Source organism: Xiphias gladius, chromosome 5, assembly GCF_016859285.1.
Source record: "Xiphias gladius isolate SHS-SW01 ecotype Sanya breed wild chromosome 5, ASM1685928v1, whole genome shotgun sequence".
Classification (NCBI taxonomy): domain Eukaryota; kingdom Metazoa; phylum Chordata; class Actinopteri; order Istiophoriformes; family Xiphiidae; genus Xiphias; species Xiphias gladius.
This window is the reverse complement of record NC_053404.1, coordinates 22,752,906-22,779,521: the sequence shown is the minus strand read 5'-3', so window position 1 is coordinate 22,779,521 and position 26,616 is coordinate 22,752,906. Positions and strand designations below refer to the sequence as shown.

Genomic DNA, 26,616 nt, shown 5'->3' with positions numbered 1-26,616 from the left:
TCAGTTAAGACAAATTTTCCCTAAAATTAAGCCTGACGTGTTTGGTATCTTTGGGGACTCGGGGTTGCCAGTAAAACTTTAAGTAAAGTCCTGTGGTTCTGAGCAACCCTGAGGACGTAGTGACGGACTGGCGGGTTTGAAGGCGTTTGCTTATACCAAGCGCTCCCCCGTACTTTTCCAGCCGTTCCGAATGTATTCTGAATGTGGTTTTTGGAGCCCCGGAGGGCAACTTTAGAAAACAAAGCGCATCAGTGCTGCTGCCGGCGTTACGACAGGTTCTTGACTCAGAGGTTCTGAGTTATTTAAAGAAACCACCAGTGCAGACATGTTAATTTCCACAGTACACACTGCAACGCCTTTATAAGGCAACCCGGCGAGCGGTGAGCTCACACAGGCATGCACTGGAGGTTTTTTTTTAGTTTAAAAAAAACAACAAAAACAACAACTGACGAGTCTCACACACACAGACACACAAACAAACGCACACTTGCCCCTGCAGTGGTGATGTCACAGCAGCAGAGGGTGAATCCCAGACGTCTGATTCCGTGTGTTACTCTACGTCTTCTCCGCTTCCTCTACAGTCAGATCTGACTCCGTTCTTGGGGTTTTCTGGGGGGGGGGGGGGCGGCCTGCAAACAAAACCCAGAACCCGCTGCTACAGCAGAGTTTGACAGTTATAGTGCCATACATTGTCCCTTAAAATCCTCTCAAGAGCACGAAGCTTTCCCTTTAAAACCCACTACATCTTCCACAAAACATCAGAAACCCGTTATACTCCTCTTAGGTTCCCCTTGAAAACCCCTACAATCCCCCCAAGTAATTTAAAAATCCTTTAGAACCTTCTTGGAACCAATTATAACCTAATGTAGTACCATTTAGGTTCCCCTTTAAAACTGCCTGAGAAAGCCCTCAAAACATTAGAGAAACCCTTTAGAACCTACTGCTTGAAATCCTTTGTAGAATCCCTTCTGTCCCTGTAAAAGCCTGTAGGACCCCCTCAGAATGTTAAAAGCCCTTAAGAGTGTCCTCATCATATAATACGTAAAGCCACATAGATAACTCTGTAAACCTTTAGAACCTTCTTAGAACCAATGAAATCCCCTAAAATCCAATGTGGAACAACCTTTGTTCCCCTTCAGGAACCCCTGGTATGCCCTGTAGAGCCCTTTTAGAATCCCACTAGAACATCTGTAAGAACCCAAGTAAAACCTGGCAGACCTTTTGGAATCCCTGATCCTTTCCCCTTTACAGTGCCCCTTAAATCCCATCCATACATCTCCTGAACCGTCTCACATTTCCTTAACCCCCTCTTTTAAATGAAACGAAGTGTAGCAATGCAGCTGCACGATGTTGCTGCAAGTTATTTTCCTGGGATCATTTCTCAATAAAACCAACCACAAAGACAATCTCCGTCAGTGAAGCAAAGCATAATGTACACAGGAGGACTGAGTGAGTTCATGTGAAATGAAGTGAGATGATAATGAACTTCCAGAGAAGCTGTTGTCAGTTAGGGTATTTTCAGGATGGTGACACGATGCCTGCTGATGATTATGACAAATGTGAGCCCCCTAAAAGGTGGAGACAAAAACCAGCAGGCGGAGAACGACAACTAAAGAGTTGAGTGGGGAGGTTCATTGTTGACGTTGGGAGCTAAACTCAAGGTTCGCTTACAAGCTTTTCCCCAAACCGTTGGCCTTCTTCAGGGAATGGAACTGTTCATGATAACGAGTTACAATCTCTGCGTGCCACGTAGGACCATCTGTTATCATGTCATCAAAGCCCCATACTTAAGAAGTCCAAAGACAGAGGAAGGTTGTGATGTCCATGAGTGCCAAATGGATGGATGGATTCACGGTTTGGTCTCTAAAATGTCAAGGTTGATGCGACCAAAAGTCCAAAACCTAAAGTTTTCCATTACACAATCACATATGACAAAGAAAAGCGTAAATCCTCACATTTGAGAAGCAGGAACCAGCAAATTTCTAAAATCATTAATTATCAAAACAGTTGATTTCTTTTTTGTCCATTGACTAATGGACTAGTCTGCGCACTTGTAAACTGTCATGGGAACTATAGTAGTTTTTTTTTTTCTTTGCTCAAAAAGTAAATGTTTTACTTAAAATCACAAAGTCTTCAACTTCTAATATCCACTGCTGTAGTGAAGCTGATTTTTCTTAGCAAATGGAAAAAGTAAACCCCAGGAGAACTCTTCATCTTCGCCCAGGAAAGAAATGCAGAACTGAACTGAGTGAGGACGTTACTTGGTCTCTCCATGTGGACCGCCTGCTGTGAGAGATCGTTGACACGAAAAGTGTGAATGCCAAAACCTTGACGTTAGAATGTTTAATCGTAGAAATGGAAGTGCCGCATAAAGTCAGAAAAAACAAAGAAAATGAATCGGTGACCTGTGCAGGAATCCCCTGTTCAGACCAAACGCCATCGCCGCAACGCAACAAGGCGAGAAATAGTCAGGAACCATGGTGTCATATCGACTGGAGCTGAACAGCAACCAGACTAAACACATCCGGGCTGTCAGACAGACTGACTGGATGACAGACTGTCAGACAGATGGACAGGAGATCCAAGGCCAAGACCAAGTCATCCAAGATTTCCCCCCGCATCACGTAACTCATTCACAATCGACTATGGGAGGGAGGAGGGGATAAAGGAATCCCAGCTTTGGTCCATTAACAGCTGAACAGAGGGAGGAAGGCAGGGAGGGGAGAAATAAATAAAGAAAGGGAGAAGGAGAAGGAGGGAGGGAGGAGGGTGAAGGTAAAAGTTGGAAGTGCAATGCATCACGGAGCGAGATGGGAGGAGACTGGAGTGGAAGAGAGAGAGAGAGAGAGAGAGGGATGGAGGGAGGGAGGAAAGGGAGGTATAATTACGGTAGGAGCCTGCCAGGGCGAGAGAGAGGAGAGCGAAGCAGAGGGAGGGAAAGAAAGACGAGAGCGAGGAGAGAGAGAGTCCAGCCCACTCCGGTAAAACCATTCAACTGGTGAGCGAGGGAATGCATTCAACACAGAGAGAGAGAGAGAGGAAAAGAGGTAAAAAGAGAGAGAGAGGAACTCCCTTCGTCTGGGATAACTTAGTCAAACTGCCTCTCTAACACACACACACTCTGAACACACTCTGCAGCGACTTCACCACGGGAACAAGGATCCTCCTGCACTCCAGAGTTTTTTCCTTCTCTGCTTTTTCATCATCCATTCATCACATCTGAGAGTTTTTTCCTCTTCTTCTTCTTCTGGTTTTGTTGTTTTTTCTCTTTTTCTTTTCTTTCTTTCTTGTGACGCCTCCACATTTTCCAGCCATCTGTCCCTGACAAAAAAGATAAGGATTACTCATTTTCTCTCTCGGCGTTGGTTTTTTTTTTTTTTTTTCCTTTTTTGTCCTCCTCTCTCTCGTTTCTTTACAGCTTTTTTTCCCTCCGTTTTCGCAGGTGGACTGTGAGCCGAGCTGAACTTTGCAGCTTCTGAGAGAACGAGAGAGAAGAAAGACAAAGACAGTGAGAGAGACAGAAAGCAGAGGAAGGAGGGAAGGTGAATTTTAAACAAGAGAAGACTTTTCCTTCTTCATCCAGGACTGAATTTTTCTTCAAACACTTTTGGCCAGAAGTCAACTTTTCTTCATCTCTTCTGGCTCCGTCTGTGCATCTGCATCCGACAGCATCACCGAATCCAGCCCGGCAGCCAATCAGGCGTCTCCTGCCATCATGTCCGTCTTACCTCTGCTCAGCTGGACCGTCCTTATCCTCGTCCAGAGCTGCAGCTCGTCTTCGGACCAGGCGACCAAACTCCAGCCTCCGCCGCTTTCTCTGACCGTCCATCCTCACCACCAGCCGCTGCCGGACGTCGCCTCCGGCTCCCACTGCCCCTCATGTGCCCTGGCCAGGATGAGGAGAAACGAAGGGGGCGCGGCGGCGGACGATGCGGCAGGACACGAGCGAGACGAGGAGGAGGCGGCTCAGCAGGATGTGGTGGAGGCGGTGAAGAGGCACATCCTTAACATGCTGCATCTCCAGGCCCGGCCCAACATCACCCGGCCCGTGCCGCGCGCCGCGCTCCTCAACGCCCTGCGCAAGCTCCACGTGGGGCGAGTGGCGGAGGACGGCAGCGTGCAGATCGAGGGGGAGGAGGAGGCGCGAGGGCGGGGACGCCAGGGAGGAGGAGGGGGCGGAGCGGCGGCGGCGGCGGCAGCTAGGGCAGGAGACGGCAGTGATGCACAGGAGACGACGGAGATTATCACCTTCGCCGAGGCTGGTGAGTGCATACTGCTGTGTGTGTGTGTGTGTGTGTGTGTGTGTGTGTGTCAGCATCTTTAGCATGAGTGTGAGAAAACCTTTATGTGTGACAGTAACCAAGATGACTTGTGTGTAAGCACATATTTACATGTATGTGAGTTGAGTTGTGTGTGTGTGTGTGTGTGTGGAAAGCAGCCAAGTCTACTTAGTGTGTTATCACATATTTGCACGTGTTAGTTTTGTATGTATGTGTGTGTGTGTGTGTGTGTGTGTGTGTGTGTGTGTGTGTGTGTGTGTGTGTGTGTGTGTGTAATGCCTGCCTAATTCCACCTGTGTACCCACTCGGCCGAACCAGTCAGACACACACACACGCACACACACACTGAACTCTGTAATCGCCTCCTGCTGTTTTCAAAAAATACCTCATTATCTACTTAAAGTCAGAGGAGATTCGTGTGTCACTGCCTCTGTGTGTGTGTGTGTGTGTGTGTGTCTTAAAGTGGTAAGAGTGCTGGAACGCTTTCCTGACAGACGGTAGCGACAAAGAGCGAGTCAGAGCAGGAGAGAGGGAGGGAGCAACAAAGAAGGAAGCAGAACCGCGTCGCTGAATAATAAAGCGCACCCCATACACTGATCCGGGGGGAACCGTCCTTCCGGCCCTGCTCGGCAGCACTGCGGCAGGCTGAGGTCAGGCGTTGTCTGTGGCCGTCCTCCGTCTTGTCCCCTTTGACCTCCGGCAGGTCCGGCTACAACCCATATACCCTTTATAAGATTTTTTAAACACCTTTAAACCCGGGTCGCCGAAGGGCCACGGCACGCACTTGTGAGGTTTGCTGTCGGCAAAGGGGGCTGAAAAACAATGCCGTTGTTCTGGAAAAAGCACGTATCTCCAGGTTGTGAAATTTCGATTTGTCAAAGGACCATGTTTTAGTCATCAACTACAAATTCTTCATTGCTGCTGATCATTTTCCAGAGCAATTCATCAGTTTTTAGACCGATTTATTTTCTTCCAGGCAGCTGTTGGTTTCGCAGACACTTGAAATTTAATGCAGAGAGAATATCCTGGCACTTTATTTTTAGCTTTTAATGTGGTGATACATTTAAGAGCAGGAAACTGCTGATGTGTTCATCTGGGGCTGGAGACCTTTTTCACTGTTTGGTTGTTCGAGCTGCTGGTTGTGAATTTTGCAGTGGAAAACAAGGGGGAATCTAATGAATAAGGCATATTTGTCTTTGGATAATGTTGGGCAGTGATGTTAAGTGTTACCGATTTTGCAGTTAACGGGTTCAACATGTAATACTGTTTGCATAAGTCTGTCAAAGTGTCTCGTAGAAGTAAAAGCCTTCAATCAAAACCCTAAAAAGGAACAGAAGATGTACAACTTTCTGAACCTTTCACCAAAGGCATGCGAACTGTACAACTAGGCAGTAAATTAGATACATCAGTGAATACTTTAATTCTTGTTGTGGTGCCAAACGGTTGTGGAATTCCTCCAAGAGCTCACCTGTCAGTCAGGCCACGTGGGCGGGACTGTGACGTCTTCTTCTTCCTCGTCTGGATTTTCTGTTGATGCAGTTTGAGCTTCAGTAGGCGAGAGTCTGGAACAGCAGATGGAAAAGGTTTTTATGAACTGGATCCGTGCAGACAGGCTGAGAGGAGCAGCTTTATTTAAAGGAAAACACTGAATTTCATGCCGTTTGAGGAGTTCCTCTTCATGAATAAATCTCAAGTAGATCTCCCGAAGTCTCTTCAGTTTCATGTAAAATCTGGTCTCGGAAACATTTTTGCAACGTTTCCTTTGTTGAGACAGTTTGTTGTTTGTTGTAAATGAAACACAATAATTGAATGTGAGCTTTTTTACCTTGGAGCCTTTTTACCCCCTTAAAATCGTGACTTATGATTGAGTCTCAGCAGGAACCGTCCAAGGATTCTTTCCTTGAACCCCCTACTTTCCTCTTTCTGCTTACAGAACCACAAGAACCAATAAGAGCTTCATTAAAAGCCAAAAGTCCCCCTCAGCTGAATGTCAGCAGTGCCTTTTCTATGCCTGAGAACCCTTGTAGGACGATTTTACAGCGCAGAACGTCACTAGAACCAAGCCTCAGAAACTCCTCAAGAACAACTGCAAAACCCATTCAGAATTCCGTTTAAATCTGGCACGAGTCTCCACAGAACCAATTCAGAACCTGAGAGACCGGCTGAGATTTATTACCCTAAGTTTTACCTCTCAGGTTACTTTAATGGTGCTCTATCTGTCTGACTGCTAGACCTGCGTGGAGACGGTAGGAAGACCGCAGACTCGGCTCATTAAGGCCAATGAATGGTCTTGTTTCAATTTAGCGAATCTTGAGACAGTTTTTGAAGACCATCAGTTTCAGTGGTAGAAAATGTTGGCTCAGTTTGGATTAAAAAAAAAAAAGAAGAAGATGTATTTCAAATTTGTCCACATCAGTACTGACACAGCATCAGTCCTTAACTCTGACTGTGAGCCGACAAATGATTGAATCTTCCTGAACCATCCAAACAACTCATCGCAGCAGCCAGGCAGCCACGTATCCTGTTACCCAGGGGCCCATTCGCGCACGGAATTCAAAGTTATCGACACAAAACGATTGGTTGCTTCATCCCGTGATACTGTTGGCTGTGCAGACTCAACCGGGCTGTTACCGATCTTTAACCAACTGAAGCGTGATCACCAAAATAATTCACCTGCGTCAGAAATTTAACACTTTGTAACTCGTGCTTTGTTAAACGTCTTTGGTACTAATAAGTCTACAGAGCCTTAAAAAACTAAACCCAAAATTTAAAGCTGCATTAATGGGTTTTTTTTTTATGCCACTGGGGGGCAGAAAAACAACCTGACACACTCACAACATATTGAAGTGTTTTCTTATCTGATTTTTAAAAGAAACCAGCGTTGACCGTCAAACAGCGGTAAAATGGCAGATAAACGTTTACAAGTGTCGAGTTTGGGAATTTGCCGATGGGTTACTGGCACTACAGTTTTTCTCGTGGGGACAGTCTTGCCTAAGTAGTTTATTTTAAGCTTACCGAACCTTTTAATGTGCTGTAAAACCAAAACTAGGAGCTAAAGAGGCTCAAAAGCTCGGTAGAGCTAGAAAATGTTGCGCTAACCAAACAGATGTTGGTGTCATTTAGTTTAAAAGTTAAAAATAGACCCGGTCACTTTTCATAGGAAACGATCTTAAACCTCGTTGTTTTTCTAAGATGTAACTTGACCCGCCGTGAGAATACTTTGCACCCTGCCAGTCCTTTGCTTTGTTAGGAATAACTGATGCATTCAGGGACCTCGGTAATTATTTTGGGCGACAGAGATGGCGAGTAAGGGAGCGGAGGGACGACTGGATTCTTGGCGGAGGCGAAGTGTCAACCTCTGTCTAACAGCTCCGATACAATATCTATCTGTCTGCCGTTTTCTTTCCAACCATGGGGCAGTTCTGTTTAAATTCCTCTCCTCCGCCCCGCTTATCTTCCCCCCTCTTCTCTCCGTCTCTCCCCACACACAGAGGACAATTAGGCTAATTGAACTTAATTGAACACATCATTAGCGACATTCCACAATCCACTTTCATCTCCCTCTCTCTCCCTCTTCCTAACCTCAATCTACCCTTCCCTCCTCTGGCAGACAGAATAAGCCGGTCATTGTTGGATCTATTCTGGTGGCCGGCTCTGTCTGGGGATTCAAACCAGCAACTCATTCGACGAGCTCTTGCGGCCGGTTCACTGACCTCCGACAACTGAGAGGAAACGGCGAATCACAGCAGCAGATAGAAAGACAAAGAAAGATGAAAGCGTCCATCTGATATGAAAATAAACCACAATTAGCATGTTTCCTTTCTCGGTTTTCTTTTCTCCACCAATCATTGTTTCTTCTTCTCTCATCTTTGTCTTGGCATGAACTCAACTCCTCTCTCTGTTTATTCTTTCTCAAACCTTGTCATTCTCTTTATTTTCTCTCCAAGTTTTCTCTGCTGCCTTTGTTCTTCCCCTAACTTTCACTCACTCTTCTCCTCCATCTTGGATCACTCCCTGTCCAGCACGTTTTTTGTGTGACGTGGCTTTACCGTGTTTATAGCGTGTTTACAGTCTTGTCCGTGCCGTCGTAACTCTGCTGGTTTGAATCCCCGTCGGCTCGTTTTAGTCGACGTCGTCCCACCACATCGTTTGGCTCTGCTTTGATGTGTGACCAGCAGCCAAAGATGCTCTATGTCTTGGGAGATGAATCACTCGATAGTAAACAACTACAGATTGTGTCCAGACCTGCCGTGCACAAACACACGAACCTACTCGAAAGAATCGGAAGATCCTGTGGATCCTGAGGAGAATTCGATCTTAAGGATAAGAGCGGGGATATCGCGTATCCAAGCCTGATATGACTGAGCCATAGAGCTCCATCGTGGCCAAAAACTATTAAAAACACATCAGCGAGCCGCGCTGTTGCTCTGGGTGACATGTTCCTCCATCACCATGAACTCACACCGTCCTGCTGCCCCAAATACTCACTACTGCACCAAACGTGGCCTAATCCGCCGCTGACAATAGTCCCCAACAAAGTCACCGTTTCCTCCTGTTTGTCAAATTTGAAATCATTCGTCTCAGAAAAGAGCTCACACTCCATTTGTCAGATTTGACGGAAAATGGCTGTTGTCACAGTAACGTGTTCCGGGAAAGACGTTTTGTCCTTTGTGTTTGACCATGATGCAATTACAAACGTTGATAGTTTCTTCAGGTCTGCAGGAGATAGATCTTGATGAGTCCTTAGTAAATGGGTTTTCATCCAAGTGAATAATTCAATAATTGTTTTTAAAGCCAGAGCCTCATTAGAACGTGGTTCCTAAACATTTACCATGTTTGTTACCGTTATGAGACGTTTTGCAGAAAACGTGTAGATATGCTAATCCTACTAAAAGTCCAGCTTTAGACTTATTTTGTCCAAATCTAAGCTGACGTTCTCGTCTGTCTACCTGTCCATCTTCAGGGTTAGATTGTAATCCCAAACGTGACATGAATCGAATCCTGCCATCCTCGATACATTGAGGCATGTTGAGAGTGAGACATCGCTGTGTTTCCCTCCTCTCTGCCAGCCGCCTGCTGCGTCGTCCCTCTGGGAGGAATCAGGGACTACAGGAAGGCAGCGAGCGGTGGCCTCGCTAAATACAAGTTCAAACGGAGAGGGGGGATCGGGGGAGGAACGGGGGAGGAATCGGTGGGAAAGGGAGAGAGAGAAGCCTTGGTAACTGTCCCTGAATGACTCCTCCTGACTCAACACCCCGTTTGATTCTTCTTAAACCGCACTGGGAGGCTGCGGTCAGCTTGATATTTATTACAGACTGAAACAGAAGCCGCCCCCCCCCCCAGTATGAAACTGGTTGTATTGGGAGGCTTTCACTGTGTGTGAGAGAAGCTGTGTGAATGTGACGCAGGAGAGCGCCGGGAGAGAACAGCTAATTCTTAGACGTTGTTACTTTGTTGGTACATCAATGGGAAGCTGCCATGTTAAGTGTCCCGATAAGACTTTTCCTGCAGAGATAAAGAGACAAACAGAAAGATAGAAAAGATGAAAAGAGCTTCTTCTTCTTCTTCTTGGCTTCTGTTTAACTGGTTTAGTTTCATTTTTGCTCTCTCATCCATCCAGCTTCTCTCATATTTCTCAAAATTGGTTGAGTCGTGGCATTGTAATGATCCTGACTTTTTGCATCATGCTGATTAATGGTAAAGTTATAAATGGCGTGAAAACAGATTCACTGTGACTTACGCCTGCTGACGACGCCATCTCTGATGCCCACTTATACATTTGGAAATCATAGGAAAAAAGACGCTCCTTATCACTGCAGAACTTCATTCAGAATCTTCCTGTTTTTAAGTTTCCTTCAGTGTCACGGTGACCCAGTGACAGCTGTCTGTACGTCCACGGCTACACTGCGAACAGGAGCCGGTCACAGCTGGTTAAGCAGCTTTTAATGGTGCTAATTTGACAAAATGTGAAGAAAAATAGGCAAAAGAAGAGACAGGGGGCTCAAGTTGTAGCAAACTGCCAACTCAGGGTCTCCAGGGTAACATTATACTTTATGTTTACATCCCCCAAAAGCATTCTGGGAACTTTAGTTCCAACACTTGGAGCACGAATAGAAGCGAGACAAAGGATCATTCGACAAAATTACAAGAGCCAGTGATATTGACAAACAAACCACGTGGCATTAGTTTGGCTAAAAAAGTCACTTATCAGTTCGAACTAAAATAATAAAATACTCTGAAGTAACATCGGCAGAACTGACTCATTTAAATATGGCCTCCGGCCACCAGTGGCAGCACTGGTGGCCGGTCACTGGTCACTTTGCATTCACCTCAGATCAGTGTGAATCCTCCTGAACCGCTGCAGCGAGTTTATAATTTCAGTGTTCATCTGATTCAGAAGCTCACGAGCGTTAAAATGCCTCATCCGGATGCTGGATTTGTCTCTGTGTGCAGAAACAGGGGCGGGCTGGATGATGTTAAAGCAAAGAAACAGCCAGCGGAAGTTAAGGGGCGGCAGGACTTTGACGTGTTTGGGTCCTGGCTCGATGAAAGTCTCCATCAACTGGCCTATTGTTTCTGTCCTGTTCCGGTGGAGGGTCACGTTCGAGGACGTACTTGGCTTTAGCGTGTCAGAACATCGTCAGTGAAACTCGAGCCAAGGCAGCAGAGTCTCTTTGGCATTTTGGCATTTTGAGACGAGAGTGTTGGACAGTCAGATTGGACTGCTTATCTGCTCTCTCATTATAAATAAACTGGCCTGGGAACCAGGAGAGACGCAGAGAGTTAGAAGCTGGCACTTCAACTTCAATTTAGCTCAAAACTTTATTGTCCCGAGAGAGAAATCTGGTTTTGCGGACATTACAAAATCCCTTTTTTTAAAACAATGAAAAGACAAGGAGGAAAAAAAAAAAGACTGCATGAGGAAAACAGTGCAGGACAGAGCATCTGAGGACTTGTTTGATGGGCTGTCCCAAGCTCTGTTTCCCACAGTCTCTCTCTCATTTTAGTTATAGTCTTCATGTTTGAAACTGAATTTGGTAGATGCTCCCTGCTGGACTCATTTTCACAGTCCAGTTTTATTTGGTACTAAATGCCAAAGCGTGTGACAGGACAGTTTTACCAGCTTCACAATACGAACGGACACTTATAGCTCAGACTACCGAGCTAACCACAAGCCCCAGTCGTTCGCCTTGCTATCCACCAGTTTCCCTTCATTTCGTTTTACTTTACCGTCCCTTACAGGGAAAGTTGCCCGGCAGCATCAATAAAACTACCACAGAAAATACTCAGTACATAAACACGTAGTGCGGAAAATATATAAAAGTAAAGGGCAATCAACACCAACACCCACTCACAGTCATTTTACTTAGCCCAGTGTTCCTCAGAACTACGCACTTATTGGATGATTCCACACCTCAAGATTTACAGAACGTCCAATGTTCAGTGGCGATGCAGAAAGGAGTGTGTCCTTTGTTCACTTCTGCATGCAGATGGGTGGAAAGTAAGGTGGCGGATCGATGTGAAGCCTGTCCACAGATTGTATTTTGTTACAGACCTGAAATGACAATTTGGGACGAACTTGAGTCACGTCCATTCGTGTTTTTGTGTCGCGTGGCCTCTAACTGTGTCGTTGCATGTGGTCCGAACACCTTCAGGCTCCGTTTAGACAAAAAGCGGGACGCAACGCCATTGCAATTTCCACAGAACATCTTAAAATGTCAAGATATTTATCATATATGCTCATATATGCCAACAAAAAGCAGCCAATCTTTCCATTTGAGGAGCTGGAACCATCAAATTTCAGGCTAACTTCCTTCAAAAGTGATCAAAATAGTTGCATCGACTAATTGATTAATCATTGCATAACTGTTTGGTCCATGAACTGTCCTGAAGTAGTGACAAATGTCCATCTTAAGTGTTTAAGGCTTGAGGTGATGTCTTTACAATGATGTCCAACCTCACACTGAGGAAGCTTCTCAAGGGCTCGAGGGCGTAATTTCCACTTGCCTACTCCAGTTGTTCTGAGCCTGAACCAGAAATATGAACTGTCACGTCATACAGAGGCTCTGGCACAGGAGCCCCCTGACCTCCAGGGCCCCTAGACCCGGGCCCGGTGGGCCCATTAGGTAATCCATCCGTGGCTCCAGCCTCCGATTGGCGGAGGTTATACCTGCAGCCCGAGGCTTTTCCCTGAACGGTGCGTACTGTACCATCTGAACACCATGTCTTTTCTTTCACTCTCCAAACAGTCTTTCCTGTCCGTCTCTTTACTTTGATCCACCCAAAACTAAAAGCTGAAAACGACTAAGACGTCTTCAAAGCCGCATAAACCAGGATTAATTTTAAACGTGTGTGTTCTGGTGTGTTGACACGAGACTTTCTCTCTCCTCCAGCTGACGATGAGCGAGTCGGGCATTCAGGACATTCCTCCCGTCAGACGGCGAGGCTGCTTTAATGCCTCCTCTCCACTTTTGTTTACCGGCCGTTCAACAGCGTTACAGATTGTGTTTCACATCTAGGGCTGCTCTGCGTGTGTGTGTGTGTGTGTGTGTGTGTGTTTACTAACACGGCCCGGCTGACTCACATGTGGTGCCAATAAGGCTGAGCAGGGCGTCGACTCTTGGGATCTGAAGCAGATTTCTGTCCCACGCAGCCTAACGGCCTTCGCTGAGGGGTTTTCACGCCCACGTGGAGTTGCAGCTTAACTCCTTTAACGCTGTCACCGTTTACATCATCACTGAGACACTTTCACCTGAGGCTCTTAAAGGAACAGGGCGACGTCTTACGTTGAGACACGGCCCTGGTCACTTTTGAGATTTTGGGCTGTTTTGCCTCTATAACGCAAACGAAGGAAACGTCAAAAATACACACTCAGGTGGTTATTCTACTGCACTCTGTCTATTTCCATCTGTAGATTTCATTTACAATAATTACCTTACAGGCCTGATTAATGTTCCTTAAAAAACGGGGCGAAAACTTATTTTTTTATGGCTGTTGACAGTATTTTCTGATTTATGGAGGGATAGAAAATAACCCCTCTAAAAACCTTTGGCTCTAATATGTCCACAAAATGAAACAAGAATTTTGAATCCGGCTTTATCCAGTGTTCAGATTTCTGTTCTGGAAATGTATGCAAATTAGCACATGTTTAATTAAATTTGAATATTTCAACATCAAATTTCAGAAGACTTGTAATATTAAAAAAATACTGTCTCAGTCATTACGCGGTCAACTGGGGAGGTTTCGTGGGTCAGTTACATTTTTTACCCTGTTCACCTGTGAAGAAAAGCTTCTCCATGAACCAGACCAGTTGAGTCTATCCTGTAAGAGTGGCCTGAATTTACTCGTTAAATCCAGAAGAATTCTGCTGGAAACATCTTAATTTCATTCAGTAACAGTTATTATCAGGGTGTACTCGAGTGAGTTTTTTTGATGCCCTCTGTGCAGGTTCACAGGGTTAATAATAGGGAAAGAGCCTTAAAATGGACCAAAAAGTTCATCACGCGACTCTGTTCTTACTTTGTACCTCTTCTTTGCAAAGTGTTTATTTTATATCTATATGTTTTGTTTTCATAAGAACTCTCTAAACCCTGAAATTACTCTTAAATTTCCTCTGTAAGGAGCTTTAAAGCACCACAGACATGCGCACAAGCTTGTTCCAGACCTTTGCTGAAGCATTTTTTCTGACGTTGAGTGAAATGTTAAAACCCGAGACTGGATTCATGACCTGAAGCCTTTGAGTTACAGCGGGAACTGAACCCACAGCCCAGGCGGCTTAAAGGCCCAGCTCCACACGCTTTGAGCGTATTTAAACTGCTGCAGGTTAACGTGAAAGTCGATTCTGAAACATTGTTAGGAATCAGCATGTGACATTTTATATACAAGTAGCATGCTGTGTGTGTGTGTGTGTGCTGGAGGGGGAGGAGGTCGACCCAGCCCACTGATCCCTCCTAATGTAAACTAAAAAGACAGAAGAAAGGGCGGACTGTGATCCTTTTAATGGTAAGCGGGAATAAAGAAAGGCCCCGTACTTACTCCTGTGGTGAACTGTGAAAAACATTCACCGCAAATAATCAGTTGAAGACGTGTACAATTTCCTCGAGACTGTATACAGGCACATTCATGTTCCCCTCAGGATGAATCCCACTGATTTTGGAGATTCTCTGACTATTTCAACTAACACAGCAAGCGGACCTACACTTTAGCTTTTGCTGAACTATTACAAAGTCTATTGTCTGGATTGCCATGAGTCTCAGGTTAGTTATTCGGCGTCTCCCGAGGATGAGCCCTGCTGACTCTTGGCGATCCTCGGACTCTTCCTCTAGCGCCACCTTGAATTTGACATTTTTTGGTTTTCTGTGAAACGTCTCCACAGCTGTTGGAGGGACTGTGATGAAATGGGGTTCAGACGTTCATCTTCCCCTCAGGATCAATTCCTACAACTCCGGTGATCCTCCTCTGACATCTCCTCTAGCTTCATCATCAGGTCCAAATGTTACTGTGTCCCATACTTTGGTTTACGGTCAAATACCTGCAAAAGTAATGGCATTCATCAGCCTCAGGTGGCCTTTGTGTTTAGTGCTAATTAGCAAATGATAGCATGCTAACATACTAAACTAAAATGACGATCATTGTAAAGATTACACCCGTGAAACAACAGCATTTTAGAAACCCTTAAAAAAACCCTAAAAGCTCATCAAAACATTAGAAACCATTTAAAACCTCATTAGAGCCCCTCAGATGTTCTTAAAAATCCAATGTAGGATCACTTTTGTTCCCCTCTAGGAGCCTCTAGGACCCTATCAGGAAAATTAGAAACACTCCAAACCCCTTAAAGCCTTAAAACCCATGCAATCATATGTGGAACCCCATTTTTCCACCTCTGAAAACCGCTAGAATCCCCCCAGTAAACTAAAAAACCCTTCGCCACCTTCCCAGAACCAGTTCGGTTCCCTTTTGCCTTAGCCTCGAGCTCCTAGCGCCTCGGTGTCCAAATGCAGCCCCGCGGAGCTGCCGGCCTGACCGCATGACTGTAGACTTCTTAGTCCCGTTTCAACCTGAGGGGTTAAAGCGAAACGCGTTGCACGTTGTTTTGCACAGCGCAGATGTGGAGCAGCAGCGCAGCAAGACGGAGAGCCTCTGATCCCTGTAATGTAAACCCAACAGACAGAGAGGAGATAGAGCGCTAGATTAACGTTCCCATTAAGCAGACAGGAAGTCCTCGTTGTCGTGTAACATCTGTCAGATGTATCCTACTGTACCTACAGATCCCTCCTTCTCCGAAATATCTCCCCTAACTCTTCCCCTTCCCAACTCGTCTCCTCGATGTTCTAGTAAAGGACTTTTCTTTCCGTCTCGGAGGGTGGGAGCGAGCGGAGAGGTGGAGAAACAGCTGTGCAAACTGTGAATCCCAACAGAAGCCGCTCTTTCCTTTTAATTTCTGTCTCTTTGAACAGCAGATGGTTAAAGGATGAAGTCGCATGAAAGCTGATCAGATACGCAGCAGCAGCAGCAGGTTGCAGAAGAAGAAAAGTTGGACTGTCTCAGTGACATGAAAACAAACACACGCTCACACGTGTACAAGCGACACTACATGTACATTAACACAAACACTCGCTCGCAGACGTTTGCTCTGCCTGTTGAATGCAGCTCAGCCCTTGAAGAAGGGATTATGAGGGACAATGACCAACACACACACACACACACACACAAACACACACACAGGAAACAGTGTGTGTTTGGACAGATGGACACAGTGTGTGTGTGTGTGTGTGTGTGTTGGTCATTGTCGTGGTCTCAGTCAACACGGCGAACAGAGGGAGGAGGGCGTCTTCACTCACTGGTGTCGACGCTCAAATCCACAATTAGCAGCGTCACGGTTCAGGCTCCTCCTCCTCCTCTAGAAGGCGCCGCCCACTAGGGGTCGAACCCGCCCCTCCTCCTCCCCAAAATGAGACGCGTTCAGGTGCTGCCGTCGAGTCGGAAAAGTCGCGGGTTTTGAGTCACCCACATGGTTGCCAGCTCGGCGGTCGGTGCGGCAGGTTCGTCACCGCGAGCACGTGCGAACTGACGCCTGGTCACGTGATCCGCTCATGACAGTTTGTCACGCAGTGACTTGTGGGACATCGAGGCCTAAAGGAGGCCGCTTGTCTTCGAACCGACTGTGTTGACTCCAGTGCAGAAAGATTCTTTAGAAATATGTTTACGTGACAGAAACTTCAGAGGATTCAGGCCTTTAAAGAAAGTCAATGCCGAAGTTTCCTCCATTTTCTGTCACGACGCCTTGACGACACGCTGTTGACTCTCTCTGTCTTCTTCCTCACGTCTTTCTCGATCTTAATCCCAACTCTGTATATTCATCCTGCATCTTATCTAGAGCTGTCTGTGCGTCCGATATCTCAGGCTTTAAAAAGTCTGAGCTGCTGAAGACCTTTACACCCGGCAGGTCTCTCAGCCCCGAGGCAGCTGCCTGCCTTGTCCGGTCGACGATCCGGTTTTGGAACAATCTTATATTACTGGCGGATCATTCAGTTGTTGTGAGAAAATAACGGTAGCAGATATCCAGGGAAATATCATTTTGGTATCGGATTTGCAGCGGTTTTGAAATATTTTGTCTAACTTTTGACCCGCTGATGCTTTTAGGAAATACTGTCTGTTGTTTCAGCTGTCAAAGGAGTCCGTGCACTGCTGCTGCTGTCTGAACTTCCAGGTGTCTGATAACACAAGACTTAATCTCTCAAACGTCTGCTCGACAGATGACTCTGCACTGTGTGTGTGTGTGTGTGTGTGTGTGTGTAAGGGGGATTACAGAGGATTTAATAAGATTTATCATAAACCAACAGCCCTTTTAACAACATACCGACCAGTGTTTGTGTACCATGTTGGCAGGATGTCTTGTTTAGCTTTGTTAGCTGCTCAGAGAGGCTTCGCCTGATAAATCAAAGTCATATTATGCCCCAGGGGATGATGGGAGTCTTAGGGAATGTCTGGAGGCTGCTGCTGCTGCTGATGATGTCTGGCCCGAATGGAGGTTTATCGTTCCCGATTTCTGCGTCAGACAGTTGAGCTCGCATGGAGGACCGCTGATGAGAAACTCTCCTCTGTAAGGATCGGCGCAGACAGAGGAGCTCTGACTCACCGCAGCAACATAACGTCACTGATATTCAATGTGGTTGTCTGACGACCCAGACTGGGTCTGTAGTGGCTTTTGTTGATCTGAACTGGGTATCTAACGGTTTAGACTGGGTTTCTGGTGCTCTAAACCGGGTTATTCATAGCCCAAACTGCATGACTGGTCGTCGTCACTGGATATTTGTTGATCTAAGCTGTGGTTTTGGAGACTAAACTTAGTATCCGATGCCCCAAAAATGGATTTCTGACGGACTGGCTGGGTGTTTGACGGTCTAAATTAAGCATTTTGAAAATTGGAAAGGTTGAAAAGAACTTTTTTTTAGCCTTTAAATTGAAAGAACATTTCAAATTCATCGAGTCCCAAACTTTTCAGTAAGAAACGCTTTGCTAAAGTAAATCCGGTTTTGTGCCTTTCTCCAACTTGTTGATGGCTTTTTTTTAATGAGATGGAAAACTCCGACAATATAGTTTTCTGTAGAGCAACTGCGTGTGTTTCAGCTTTCTACACACACTCTGCTCCCACGCCGCTCTGTCCAAACACAGACACTGCATGACAAACTGTGTGTGTGTGTGTGTGTGTGTGTGTGCCCACCACACACACACACACACACACACACAGAGCAGACGAGGGCCAGAAATCAGGTTTTATGAGTTGTTGAGACATCAGTTTGTAAAGATCAGGGCTGTGTAAATGGAGGGGGATTACAGAGAGAGAGATGAGCTGTGAGGAGAAGACTTGCAGAGGTCGGACAGACTCCAGGAAACAGACACTTCTTGTCTCTGAGTGTAAATGAGCTGCTGGAACTTGTTGTTTCTCACCTGCTCTGTTGAGGCTTTACATGTTTTAAAACACTGACGACACGTCGACTAAACCTCACTTGTCATCGGTGTTGAGGCTGATTTACTAGTTTCCATTCAGGAAAATCAACCTGTAGAGACCTTAAACACTATACGGTGCACTGCTTGTTCCAATAAGGGGAAATCTTAGCGCTCCAGGGTACGGTGATATTCCACACAACAGTTTTCTTCCATCTTTGTCTGAACACTTTCAATAAGACAGTGCCCCCAAAAGAACTCCGAGCGCCACCAAAGCCGCACTTCACTCAAAATGTTTATTAAATTTGAATCTTCATCTGGATCTGCTTCAAAGTACAAGTAGTGATGACGCACCGTGCGGTGCATCTGGCAGGTCATTTTCATTCAAGTAGGATCAGCAGTTCAGGAGAAACGATTCGAAACCACACTGAAAGATGCTACGATAAAAAGAACAATGGGAGTCCACTCCCTTTTCTTTAAATTCTAGTGAAGTCTGTCAACATGTTTTTATACTCTCCTGCTACGAACACAAACGGGGTTCGGTTTCATGCAGGTATAATATCATGACCAAAAGAATGCGGACATCCTTGTTCACAAACCTCAGACTACTTTAGACCGGGGCTGTCTTTTTTTTTTCCTGGTTTAGTCCATGACCCGTGTTCCAGTCAAGGGAAATCTTATTGCTCCAGCCTGCACAACGTTGTTCTTCCAGCTTTGTGACCAAGGTGTCAGCGTGACAGTGCAAGATTTTTTTTATATTTTTTAAATCATTTTTATTTTTGAAGCAAAAATGGCAAATATGAACTGGTTTTACGCTTTCAGATATGAATATTGTTGGTTTTCTTAGGAAAGACCAGTCAAGCTGCTTATTAACTTTGGCGCAAGGTAGTTGTGATGGACATTTTCCACTATTTTCTGACGATTCTATAAGCCAAAAACATCGATCCCTGAGTTGTGAAAATAGTGGTTATTTGAAGCCACGGCTGCATCGAGGACTCTGCACCCTCTGAGTATTAGAGCGTGCCGTGGGGCTTAAACTTGGGCGACCAAAAATAACCTCATGGGAGCTGTAGCTTTTCACAGAATAATGATTTTATCTCAATTGTTACGGTCCAGTGCCACAGTAGATACTTGTTTATCATTCCTCCAAAAACAGCTTGTTGCTTTTCAGACACAAAACCTCAGTGAGAAATGACAGTGAAGGAATGTTTTGGCTGTTTCTGCGCTCATGATAAGATAACTCGGAGTTTAGAACCGGCCCCGGGAAGCCGATGACTTCATCGCCGTGACTTGTTTATCTCGCACTACTGTGTCTCCATAAGGTGATTTAACAGACCTCATCACGCACTGGCTGCGGTGCACGTCCCTCGGTTAATAGTAATCGGCTGCAGACAGATGTATGACCCAACTCTGAGGTGGACGTACGACTGTAAATCACACGGACGTAACAGACGTGCGTCCCCGGCTCGTCTGTCATTACAGCCATAATAACGGGCTCTGCGTGGACACACTGAGCTGACTTCTCTCAGACTACACTCAGCTGTTACAGCTGCTACTTTATGCTGCTAACGTGCTATTAGGATTTCCTCTGCCGCTCGCTCCGAGGAACTGAAAGTTTTGCTCTCCTCAGGCCCGGCTCAAATCGCTCGGAGGCTCTGAGCTGGATTTTCGTAATCACAGCAACCGGTCACTGCAGTTGAGGACAGATAAGATCCATCCGGCCATTCTTTCCTTCTGTACCTGCTGGTCCTGCTCAGGGTCCCAGCGTGGACTGGGTGAGAAGCGGGGTTGACTCAGTAAATCCAAGCAAATCGTCTATTTATTTGTGATACCTCCGGCACAGCTTGTTGGTTTTAGTCTGCACATGAAGAAAAATACAGAATACGACCAGACTCATCCTTTATATCAGGAGCGTTACTAAAGTCGAACTGACAGTTTGGTCCTTACGCTGCTGAAGAGATTAATGTCTCCGCTTTAAAAGCTGCGGGAGCTGAAACAAAGAGTCCTGCAGTCACAGCATCACAAACACTATTCTAAGAAACAATGAATGAACGGGGCTTTTATTTCTCAATCTCTCCGAAGTCACGATGATGTAAGTGAGATAATCGCCTCCGAATCGTCGTCTAAACGGCGTTAATGGACTCGCTAAAGTGTCGACCGCCTCCTCACACACACGCGCGTGCAAGCCGCCCATTCACACTGTTTTAACATCAACGCTGCCGACATTCATTCAACTCTCAGATCGTGACTTTGATTTTCTGTATGGACACCCACGAGCGAGAGACATTACAGAGAGAGAGAGAGAGAAAGGTGATGCAAAGATCTTATGTAACGGCGGTGGACGGTAATTGGGTCTTCAAACTGGTGATTAGCTCGCTGCCTGGCCTGGAGGTCTCTAGAAAATGTCAAGTACGGGTCCGGACACGTGTGTGTGTGACACTTTGCTTGCTGCGTTTGTTCTGGAAAATGTAAGAGAGAGTTTTCTGTGTGTGTGTGTGTGCAAGAGCACAGGAAGGACACAAATCCAACCAATCGCTGCAGTGTTTTTAGGAGCTTTAAGAAAAAGGTGAATTCGTCAGAGAGCCTGTAAATTTGGCCGATCCGATTTCGGAGCGTAAAAAGACGGTGACTGCAGCGAACAGTCACCAGTGACCGTGGACTTCCAAGTGCAGATAGATGTGCAGGCCGCCATATGCTCACGGATGCATCGACTATTAAAACATGTGCCACAGTCTAACCTGCTAGTTCTTTGTTCAAGTCTGAGGCTGCAACCGATGGTTGTTTTCATTGTTGATAAATTACTTCTTCAATTCGTCGTATTTGTTATTTTGTCTATAAAATGTCAGAAAATAGTGAAAAATTAACTTCCCACATGCCGAAACATCTTAAAATGTCTCGTTCTAAATGTCCGACCAACGTAACCCAAAGACATTCAGGTTACTATCACGTGTGAGAGAGACAAGCGTCAGATCTTCACATTAGAGGAGCCGGACGTTTGGCATTTCTACCTAAAACACGCCAAAAAGCGATGAATCAATTATCAAAATACCATAGTTGCCAATTAATTTGCTGTTGATCGACTAATCGATTAATAACTAATCGTGGCAGCTCTATTTAAGTCACGTATGAGGCAAAAATTCCAGGTCTTCCTATGTGCGAATTTGCTGTTTCCCTTTGTTTTCTATCCCTGTAACCGTGAGTTTCAGACCTTGGGCTCTGGGACGCTGTGATAAACATTTTATGAGTGAAAAATATTCAACAAACGAATGAAAACAACCGTCAGCTGCAGCCCTCAGCTCGACTAGCTGTAACGCAATACCTCAAGCTAACCTTTTTTCCTAGCGCTTACAGAGAAGACAGCTGCCTGACAGACAAAACCGAGGGCCAGATAGTCCCCCTCCACGTTCACCTTCCTAAAGACCTGCGCGGCCGAGCGTCGAGCAGCTCTCACAGGAAAAATCAAAGGCCGAAGGCGTTTCGCCCTCCGAAATGAAACTTCTTCCTCTGTCCACGGTCACGGCTTCTAAAGTTTCCCGTCATTCGCTGTGAAGCCAGAGAAGAAAAAGGTTTTCAGTTTGTAAACGGTTCCTTCATTTTCCAGACAGGCTGCTGTAACATTCGGCCATTCTGGGCTGCAGTAATGACAACAGAGCTCCTGGTGGGAACCATTAGCTGGTTTAAACACTGGCTGACTCCAAAACCTCCGACCGCTGCTGCCGAGTCAGCAGGAAGACTCCAATCAGCACAGTCTGTGTGTGTGTGTGTGTGTGAGAGGCCATGGTGGAGATGCTAGCATAATGATAAGTGTGTGTAGATGAATCTATGGCTTAGATGTGGCTCACACACACCCACATAATTAGTGTGTGTATGTGTGTGACAGACTGAATTGACTTCAGTAAAGACTTTGACACACACACACGCTCGTCAACTACAGTCTGTCCAAAGTGAGACATGTCTCACAGGGGACCAAAGCCAGTCTGTTTGAATCCTCCTCCGGCTTGTACGTGTTGCGTGTGTGTGGTAGTTTCAACGGCCAGGTCGCTGAGGCATCCGTGCTGTTGCCACGGTTACCTGCAGAGTTTTCTGCTGAGACATCCTCACACGATGTCACGGCCGTGAGCTGGACGCTGTCCTAACCCTGTCTCTGTCTCTGTCTCTCAGGCGAGTCTCAGGGCGCGGTGAAGTTCATCCTCTCTAAGGAAGGAGGCGATCTGTCTCTGGTGGAGCAGGCTAACGTGTGGCTCTTCCTGCGTTTGGCCAAGACCAACCGCAGCCGAGCCAAAGTCACCATCCGCCTCTTCCAGCAGAGCGGGCTCCCCAACGGACGCCCGTCTCCGCCGCAGGACGACGTCCTCCTGGCGGAGAAAACGGTGGACACCCGTCGCAGCGGCTGGCACACCTTCCCCGTGTCGGCGGCGGTGCAGGCGCTGCTGGAGAGCACCGAGAGCACGACGCTGAGCCTCAGGGTGTCCTGCCCGCTCTGCGCCGACGCCGGCGCCACGCTCATCCTGGTCTCCGGCGGCTCGGACACGTCGCAGCGCGCCAGCCAGGGAACAATCCCACCGGCCCTTCCTCATGGCCGTGGTCCGGCAGGGGGACGGCGGCGACTCGCGGCGGCGCAGGAAGCGCGGGCTGGAGTGTGACGGGAAAGTCCGCGTCTGCTGCAAACGGCAGTTCTACGTCAACTTCAAAGACATCGGCTGGAACGACTGGATAATCGCGCCGCCCGGCTACCACGCCAACTACTGCGAGGGCGAGTGCCCCTCTCACGTGGCGAGCATCACCGGGTCCACACTGTCCTTCCACTCGACCGTCATCAGCCACTACCGCATGAGGGGCTACAGCCCCTTCCAGAACCTGAGGTCGTGCTGCGTTCCCACCCGGCTACGAGCCATGTCCATGCTCTACTACAACGAGGAGCAAAAGATCATCAAGAAGGACATCCAGAACATGATCGTGGAGGAGTGCGGCTGCTCGTAGACGCAGAGACCTGAACTGGACTGGGTAGAACCGGAGAGGAGAAGGACGTCTGAGAGAGAGAGACAGGGAGGAGATGGAGGGGAGAGAGAAAGAGGAAGAGGTGACCTTGCGATCGTCACGTCACTTTCATCCACTGCGCTTCAGCCTTCGCCTCCTCCCCCCGTCCCTCCGTCTCTCCGGGTCGCGCTCCGGGGTAAAAACTCTGCTCCGGACTCGTTCAGCGGAACTCAAGAGAGAGTCTTGATGGCACTTTCAGAAAAAAAAGAAAAGAAAAAAGATAGAAAAAAAAGAATATCTAATATATTTTTGTTACAAACGGAGGGAGCGAGGCTTATTTATGTGGCTGAGACGTTCGGGCACCACTCGACCAGTCAGACCTTGGAGAGACGAGGTGCCTGAAAAACTATGAACTGAAAAAAAAAATCTCAAAACTATGCAACTTGTTTCACGTATTACGATCTTATTGTATTTTACTTTGACTTGTTTTTGTTTCCCGACTGTTTACTTTTTCAAAATGTACAAGGAAGAAGACTCTTTTGTATTATTTTTTTGGAAGTATAAATTTGTGTGTGTGGTTGTGCGTCGTTTTTTTTTCTGTCCATGCAAGTGTGAAAATATGTATGTGTGTATGTTTGTGCGTTGAGAGATACTTGAAAGAAACAAGTTGGCCCGGCTGCTGGAACCAAACACTTCTTTATGTTACCATGGTTACCATGTTGATGTTATAATTATTATTGTCAGTAAGTATATTAATAATATTATTGTTATTGTTATTAATAATATTTTGTTTGGCTGCATTTGTGTTGTTATGTCTGTTTTTTGTTTTTTTTTAACAAAACGTTACAAACGTTTTAATGTTTTGCACTATAGCGACGCTCGTGTTCACATTAGCCACAGACTGAGACGATCCCGTTTTCGGGGCGGACTCCGCCCTTTACAGGCGCGAGAGTTTCGCAGGTTTGACCCGCACGACGAGCCGGATGTCGTTGACGGGTTGTCCGAAATCGCTCCGGGGTTCACGGTCTCTGAAAACACACAAAATGTGTCAACTGTAGGTTTCTGAATGTTTTAAAGCCTGAATTGCAGGTTGCCACAAAAAATCCTAATTTGGGCAAAAGTCGGTGGACACCTTTTCTGAGTGTGACAGGCTGATTCCCCCGTCATTTAGACGAACGAAATCACTTTAAATGTTCTCATTTTTCAGAACTGACCACATCCTAATGTACGTTTTATTTCCCTAAACAAAGGTCCAAACTTCCATTAATAAAAAAACTGATTCTAGAGTGAATGCAGCATCCCTTTCTATTTATTTCTGTTGGCCTCAAGTGATCAAAATAAATTAAGTATTAAATTGAATATATCGAGTCTAAAGATACTGGAAACAAGCCTATAAAAAACCCAACATGTGCAAGATTTTAATTGTAAAATGTAAAGTCCCCAAAAGCTGCAAAGGCCCCAAGACTTGATCTCAATAGCAGCTACAACATTCTTAAAATCTTTTTAATTACTTTTTTTTCATACCATCTCCAACAAAAACCTTCTTCAGAAGATGTCAAACAGATATTAAGAGCTAAACGTCATGTGGAAAAAATATCCTGACTTCAATGTTTCTACAGAGAATTTGTAGGTTGGTCAAGTCTGTATCAAGCTAAATGTTTAGGCATTTTAAAAAGGAGCTTGTAGAACATGGTATCAGTATTAACCTGCTGAATGAGACCCACAGCGCTAATTAACTTCAAGGAATAGTACCACTGGAGATCACCACGACACATCGGGAGCTTCCCGTCTGTCCAGTCAGATGCCACGAGGACTTTGACTTAAATGGAGAACAAACGGCACTTAGATGAAGATTAAATGTAGAGTTGGCTCATAATTCAAATTCCAAAATGGACCATTGTGAGATCGACTGATCGAGCGAAGACACACAAACAAAACGGTAGATCTCGCAACTCGCACGAGTGGCGGTTTAGCGGCGTCCACCTTATTATGTCCTCTCTGTTAGCCTAAATATTCAGTGACAGCTAGCCAATGGTCTCCAGAAACCAGAGCAACAAGACAGACTTAAAGCACTAGAACAAACCCCTTAAAACAAGGTTTATATCTTTGTCTCTGGTGGAGAGGTGGTTAGCGTTAGCCAAGAGAACGCAAGTTGCTGGTTTTCATTATTATACCCTACAAACAAAAGCACGTGACTTCATTTCTTCATTAAATCCAGAAAAAAAAAAAGAAAAAACCCTCGAAAAACCTCTGAAGCTTTGACATTTTTATGAGCAGTTTATCTGGAATCAATGTAGGAATTAAGGCCGTTGAAGGAGGACATTTCCTAGATGAAAAGTGATCAATACTTTCGGTTTGGTGTGATGAGCAGCTAAAGGTTTCCTACCAGGGGCAAAGAGGTTAGAAGCGTACTATTTCACCTTCTGAAAAGATTTCAGGCGCGGTGACGTTCAGGGGAGATGATGAAGGTTTTTGTTCTGGAGAAAACGTCCAGTGTCCAGTTTTAGTTTGATTTAGAACGCCAAAGAGTCGAGTTCGTACATTTGTCGCTGTGAGAGACAAAATAGCTCAAGTTCAACTTATATTCAATGCTGAAAAGAAAAACAACATGATTCACTTCCATTTTGTGAAGAAAAAAAATTGCAGAAAACTGACTGAAGCTCACGGTTCTCTGAAGTCTGTGAAAAGGTGGCTTCGTTTTCATCTAAAACTTCGACTCGCTTTCATGAGGATGATTGACTGATGTTTTTATTTATGCTTTTTAGTTCTCGTTTCATGTTAGTTTTTGGTCATTCTGGCACAAAATCCTTCCGTTTTTCTCGGAGTCGTGATGATTTATTTCTGACTTTATCACCCTGCGCACTAAGAGCTCCATTTCCCACCGTGCTTTACTCTTTTACTTTATCTCATCACAAACTGAAGAAGACAACCCACTGGTTTTGGAAGAAAACAAACGTCCGATCAGATTTCTGTGTGTTTCTGTGTCGTATTTGTTTAAATCAGTATTGTCGACTTGTTCACCAAAAGTTTTGGAATATTGTTCCCCATTTTGATGAAGTCACACATGTTTTCTTTTTCTTTTTTTCTTTTTGTTGTTATTGTTTTCAAAGAGAGCGGACCCTCTTCTTCTGGACTTTTTGGGACAAAATCATTGTCCATCCTGTGCGTACATGGACGCAAACGAAATGTCAGTGCAGAAAAAAAAAAAGCCTCAAAAAGAAGCAAAAAGTTGAAAAAAAAGAATAAAAGAAGTGGTTGTATTTGTTCAGTTTTTGTTCTTTTAATCAAGACGAAAAAAATGCTGACACTGAACGAAGTGGACAAAGAATAAAAAGTCTATTTTTTATTCTGTATATATGGAAATCAAGATTCCAGTATGTTGCATTGCTTTGTTGTACAAATCAAATGTGCT

General features: G+C 45.6%; 2 protein-coding genes across 4 annotated transcripts in view; both read left to right on the top strand.

Annotated features, from left to right (window-relative positions):
* LOC120789870 (NACHT, LRR and PYD domains-containing protein 12-like) overlaps positions 1 to 26,616 on the top strand; it is a 1,168,582-nt gene that overhangs the window by 283,712 nt on the left and 858,254 nt on the right. The gene's annotated exons all lie outside the window — the stretch shown is intronic.
* On the top strand, positions 2,936 to 25,230 carry inhbaa (inhibin subunit beta Aa). The gene is given in 4 exon segments (XM_040127096.1): positions 2,936 to 3,047; positions 3,443 to 4,262; positions 22,389 to 22,773; positions 22,775 to 25,230. Coding segments are annotated over 3 exon segments (1,365 nt in total). The 5' UTR covers positions 2,936 to 3,047; positions 3,443 to 3,715; the 3' UTR covers positions 23,208 to 25,230.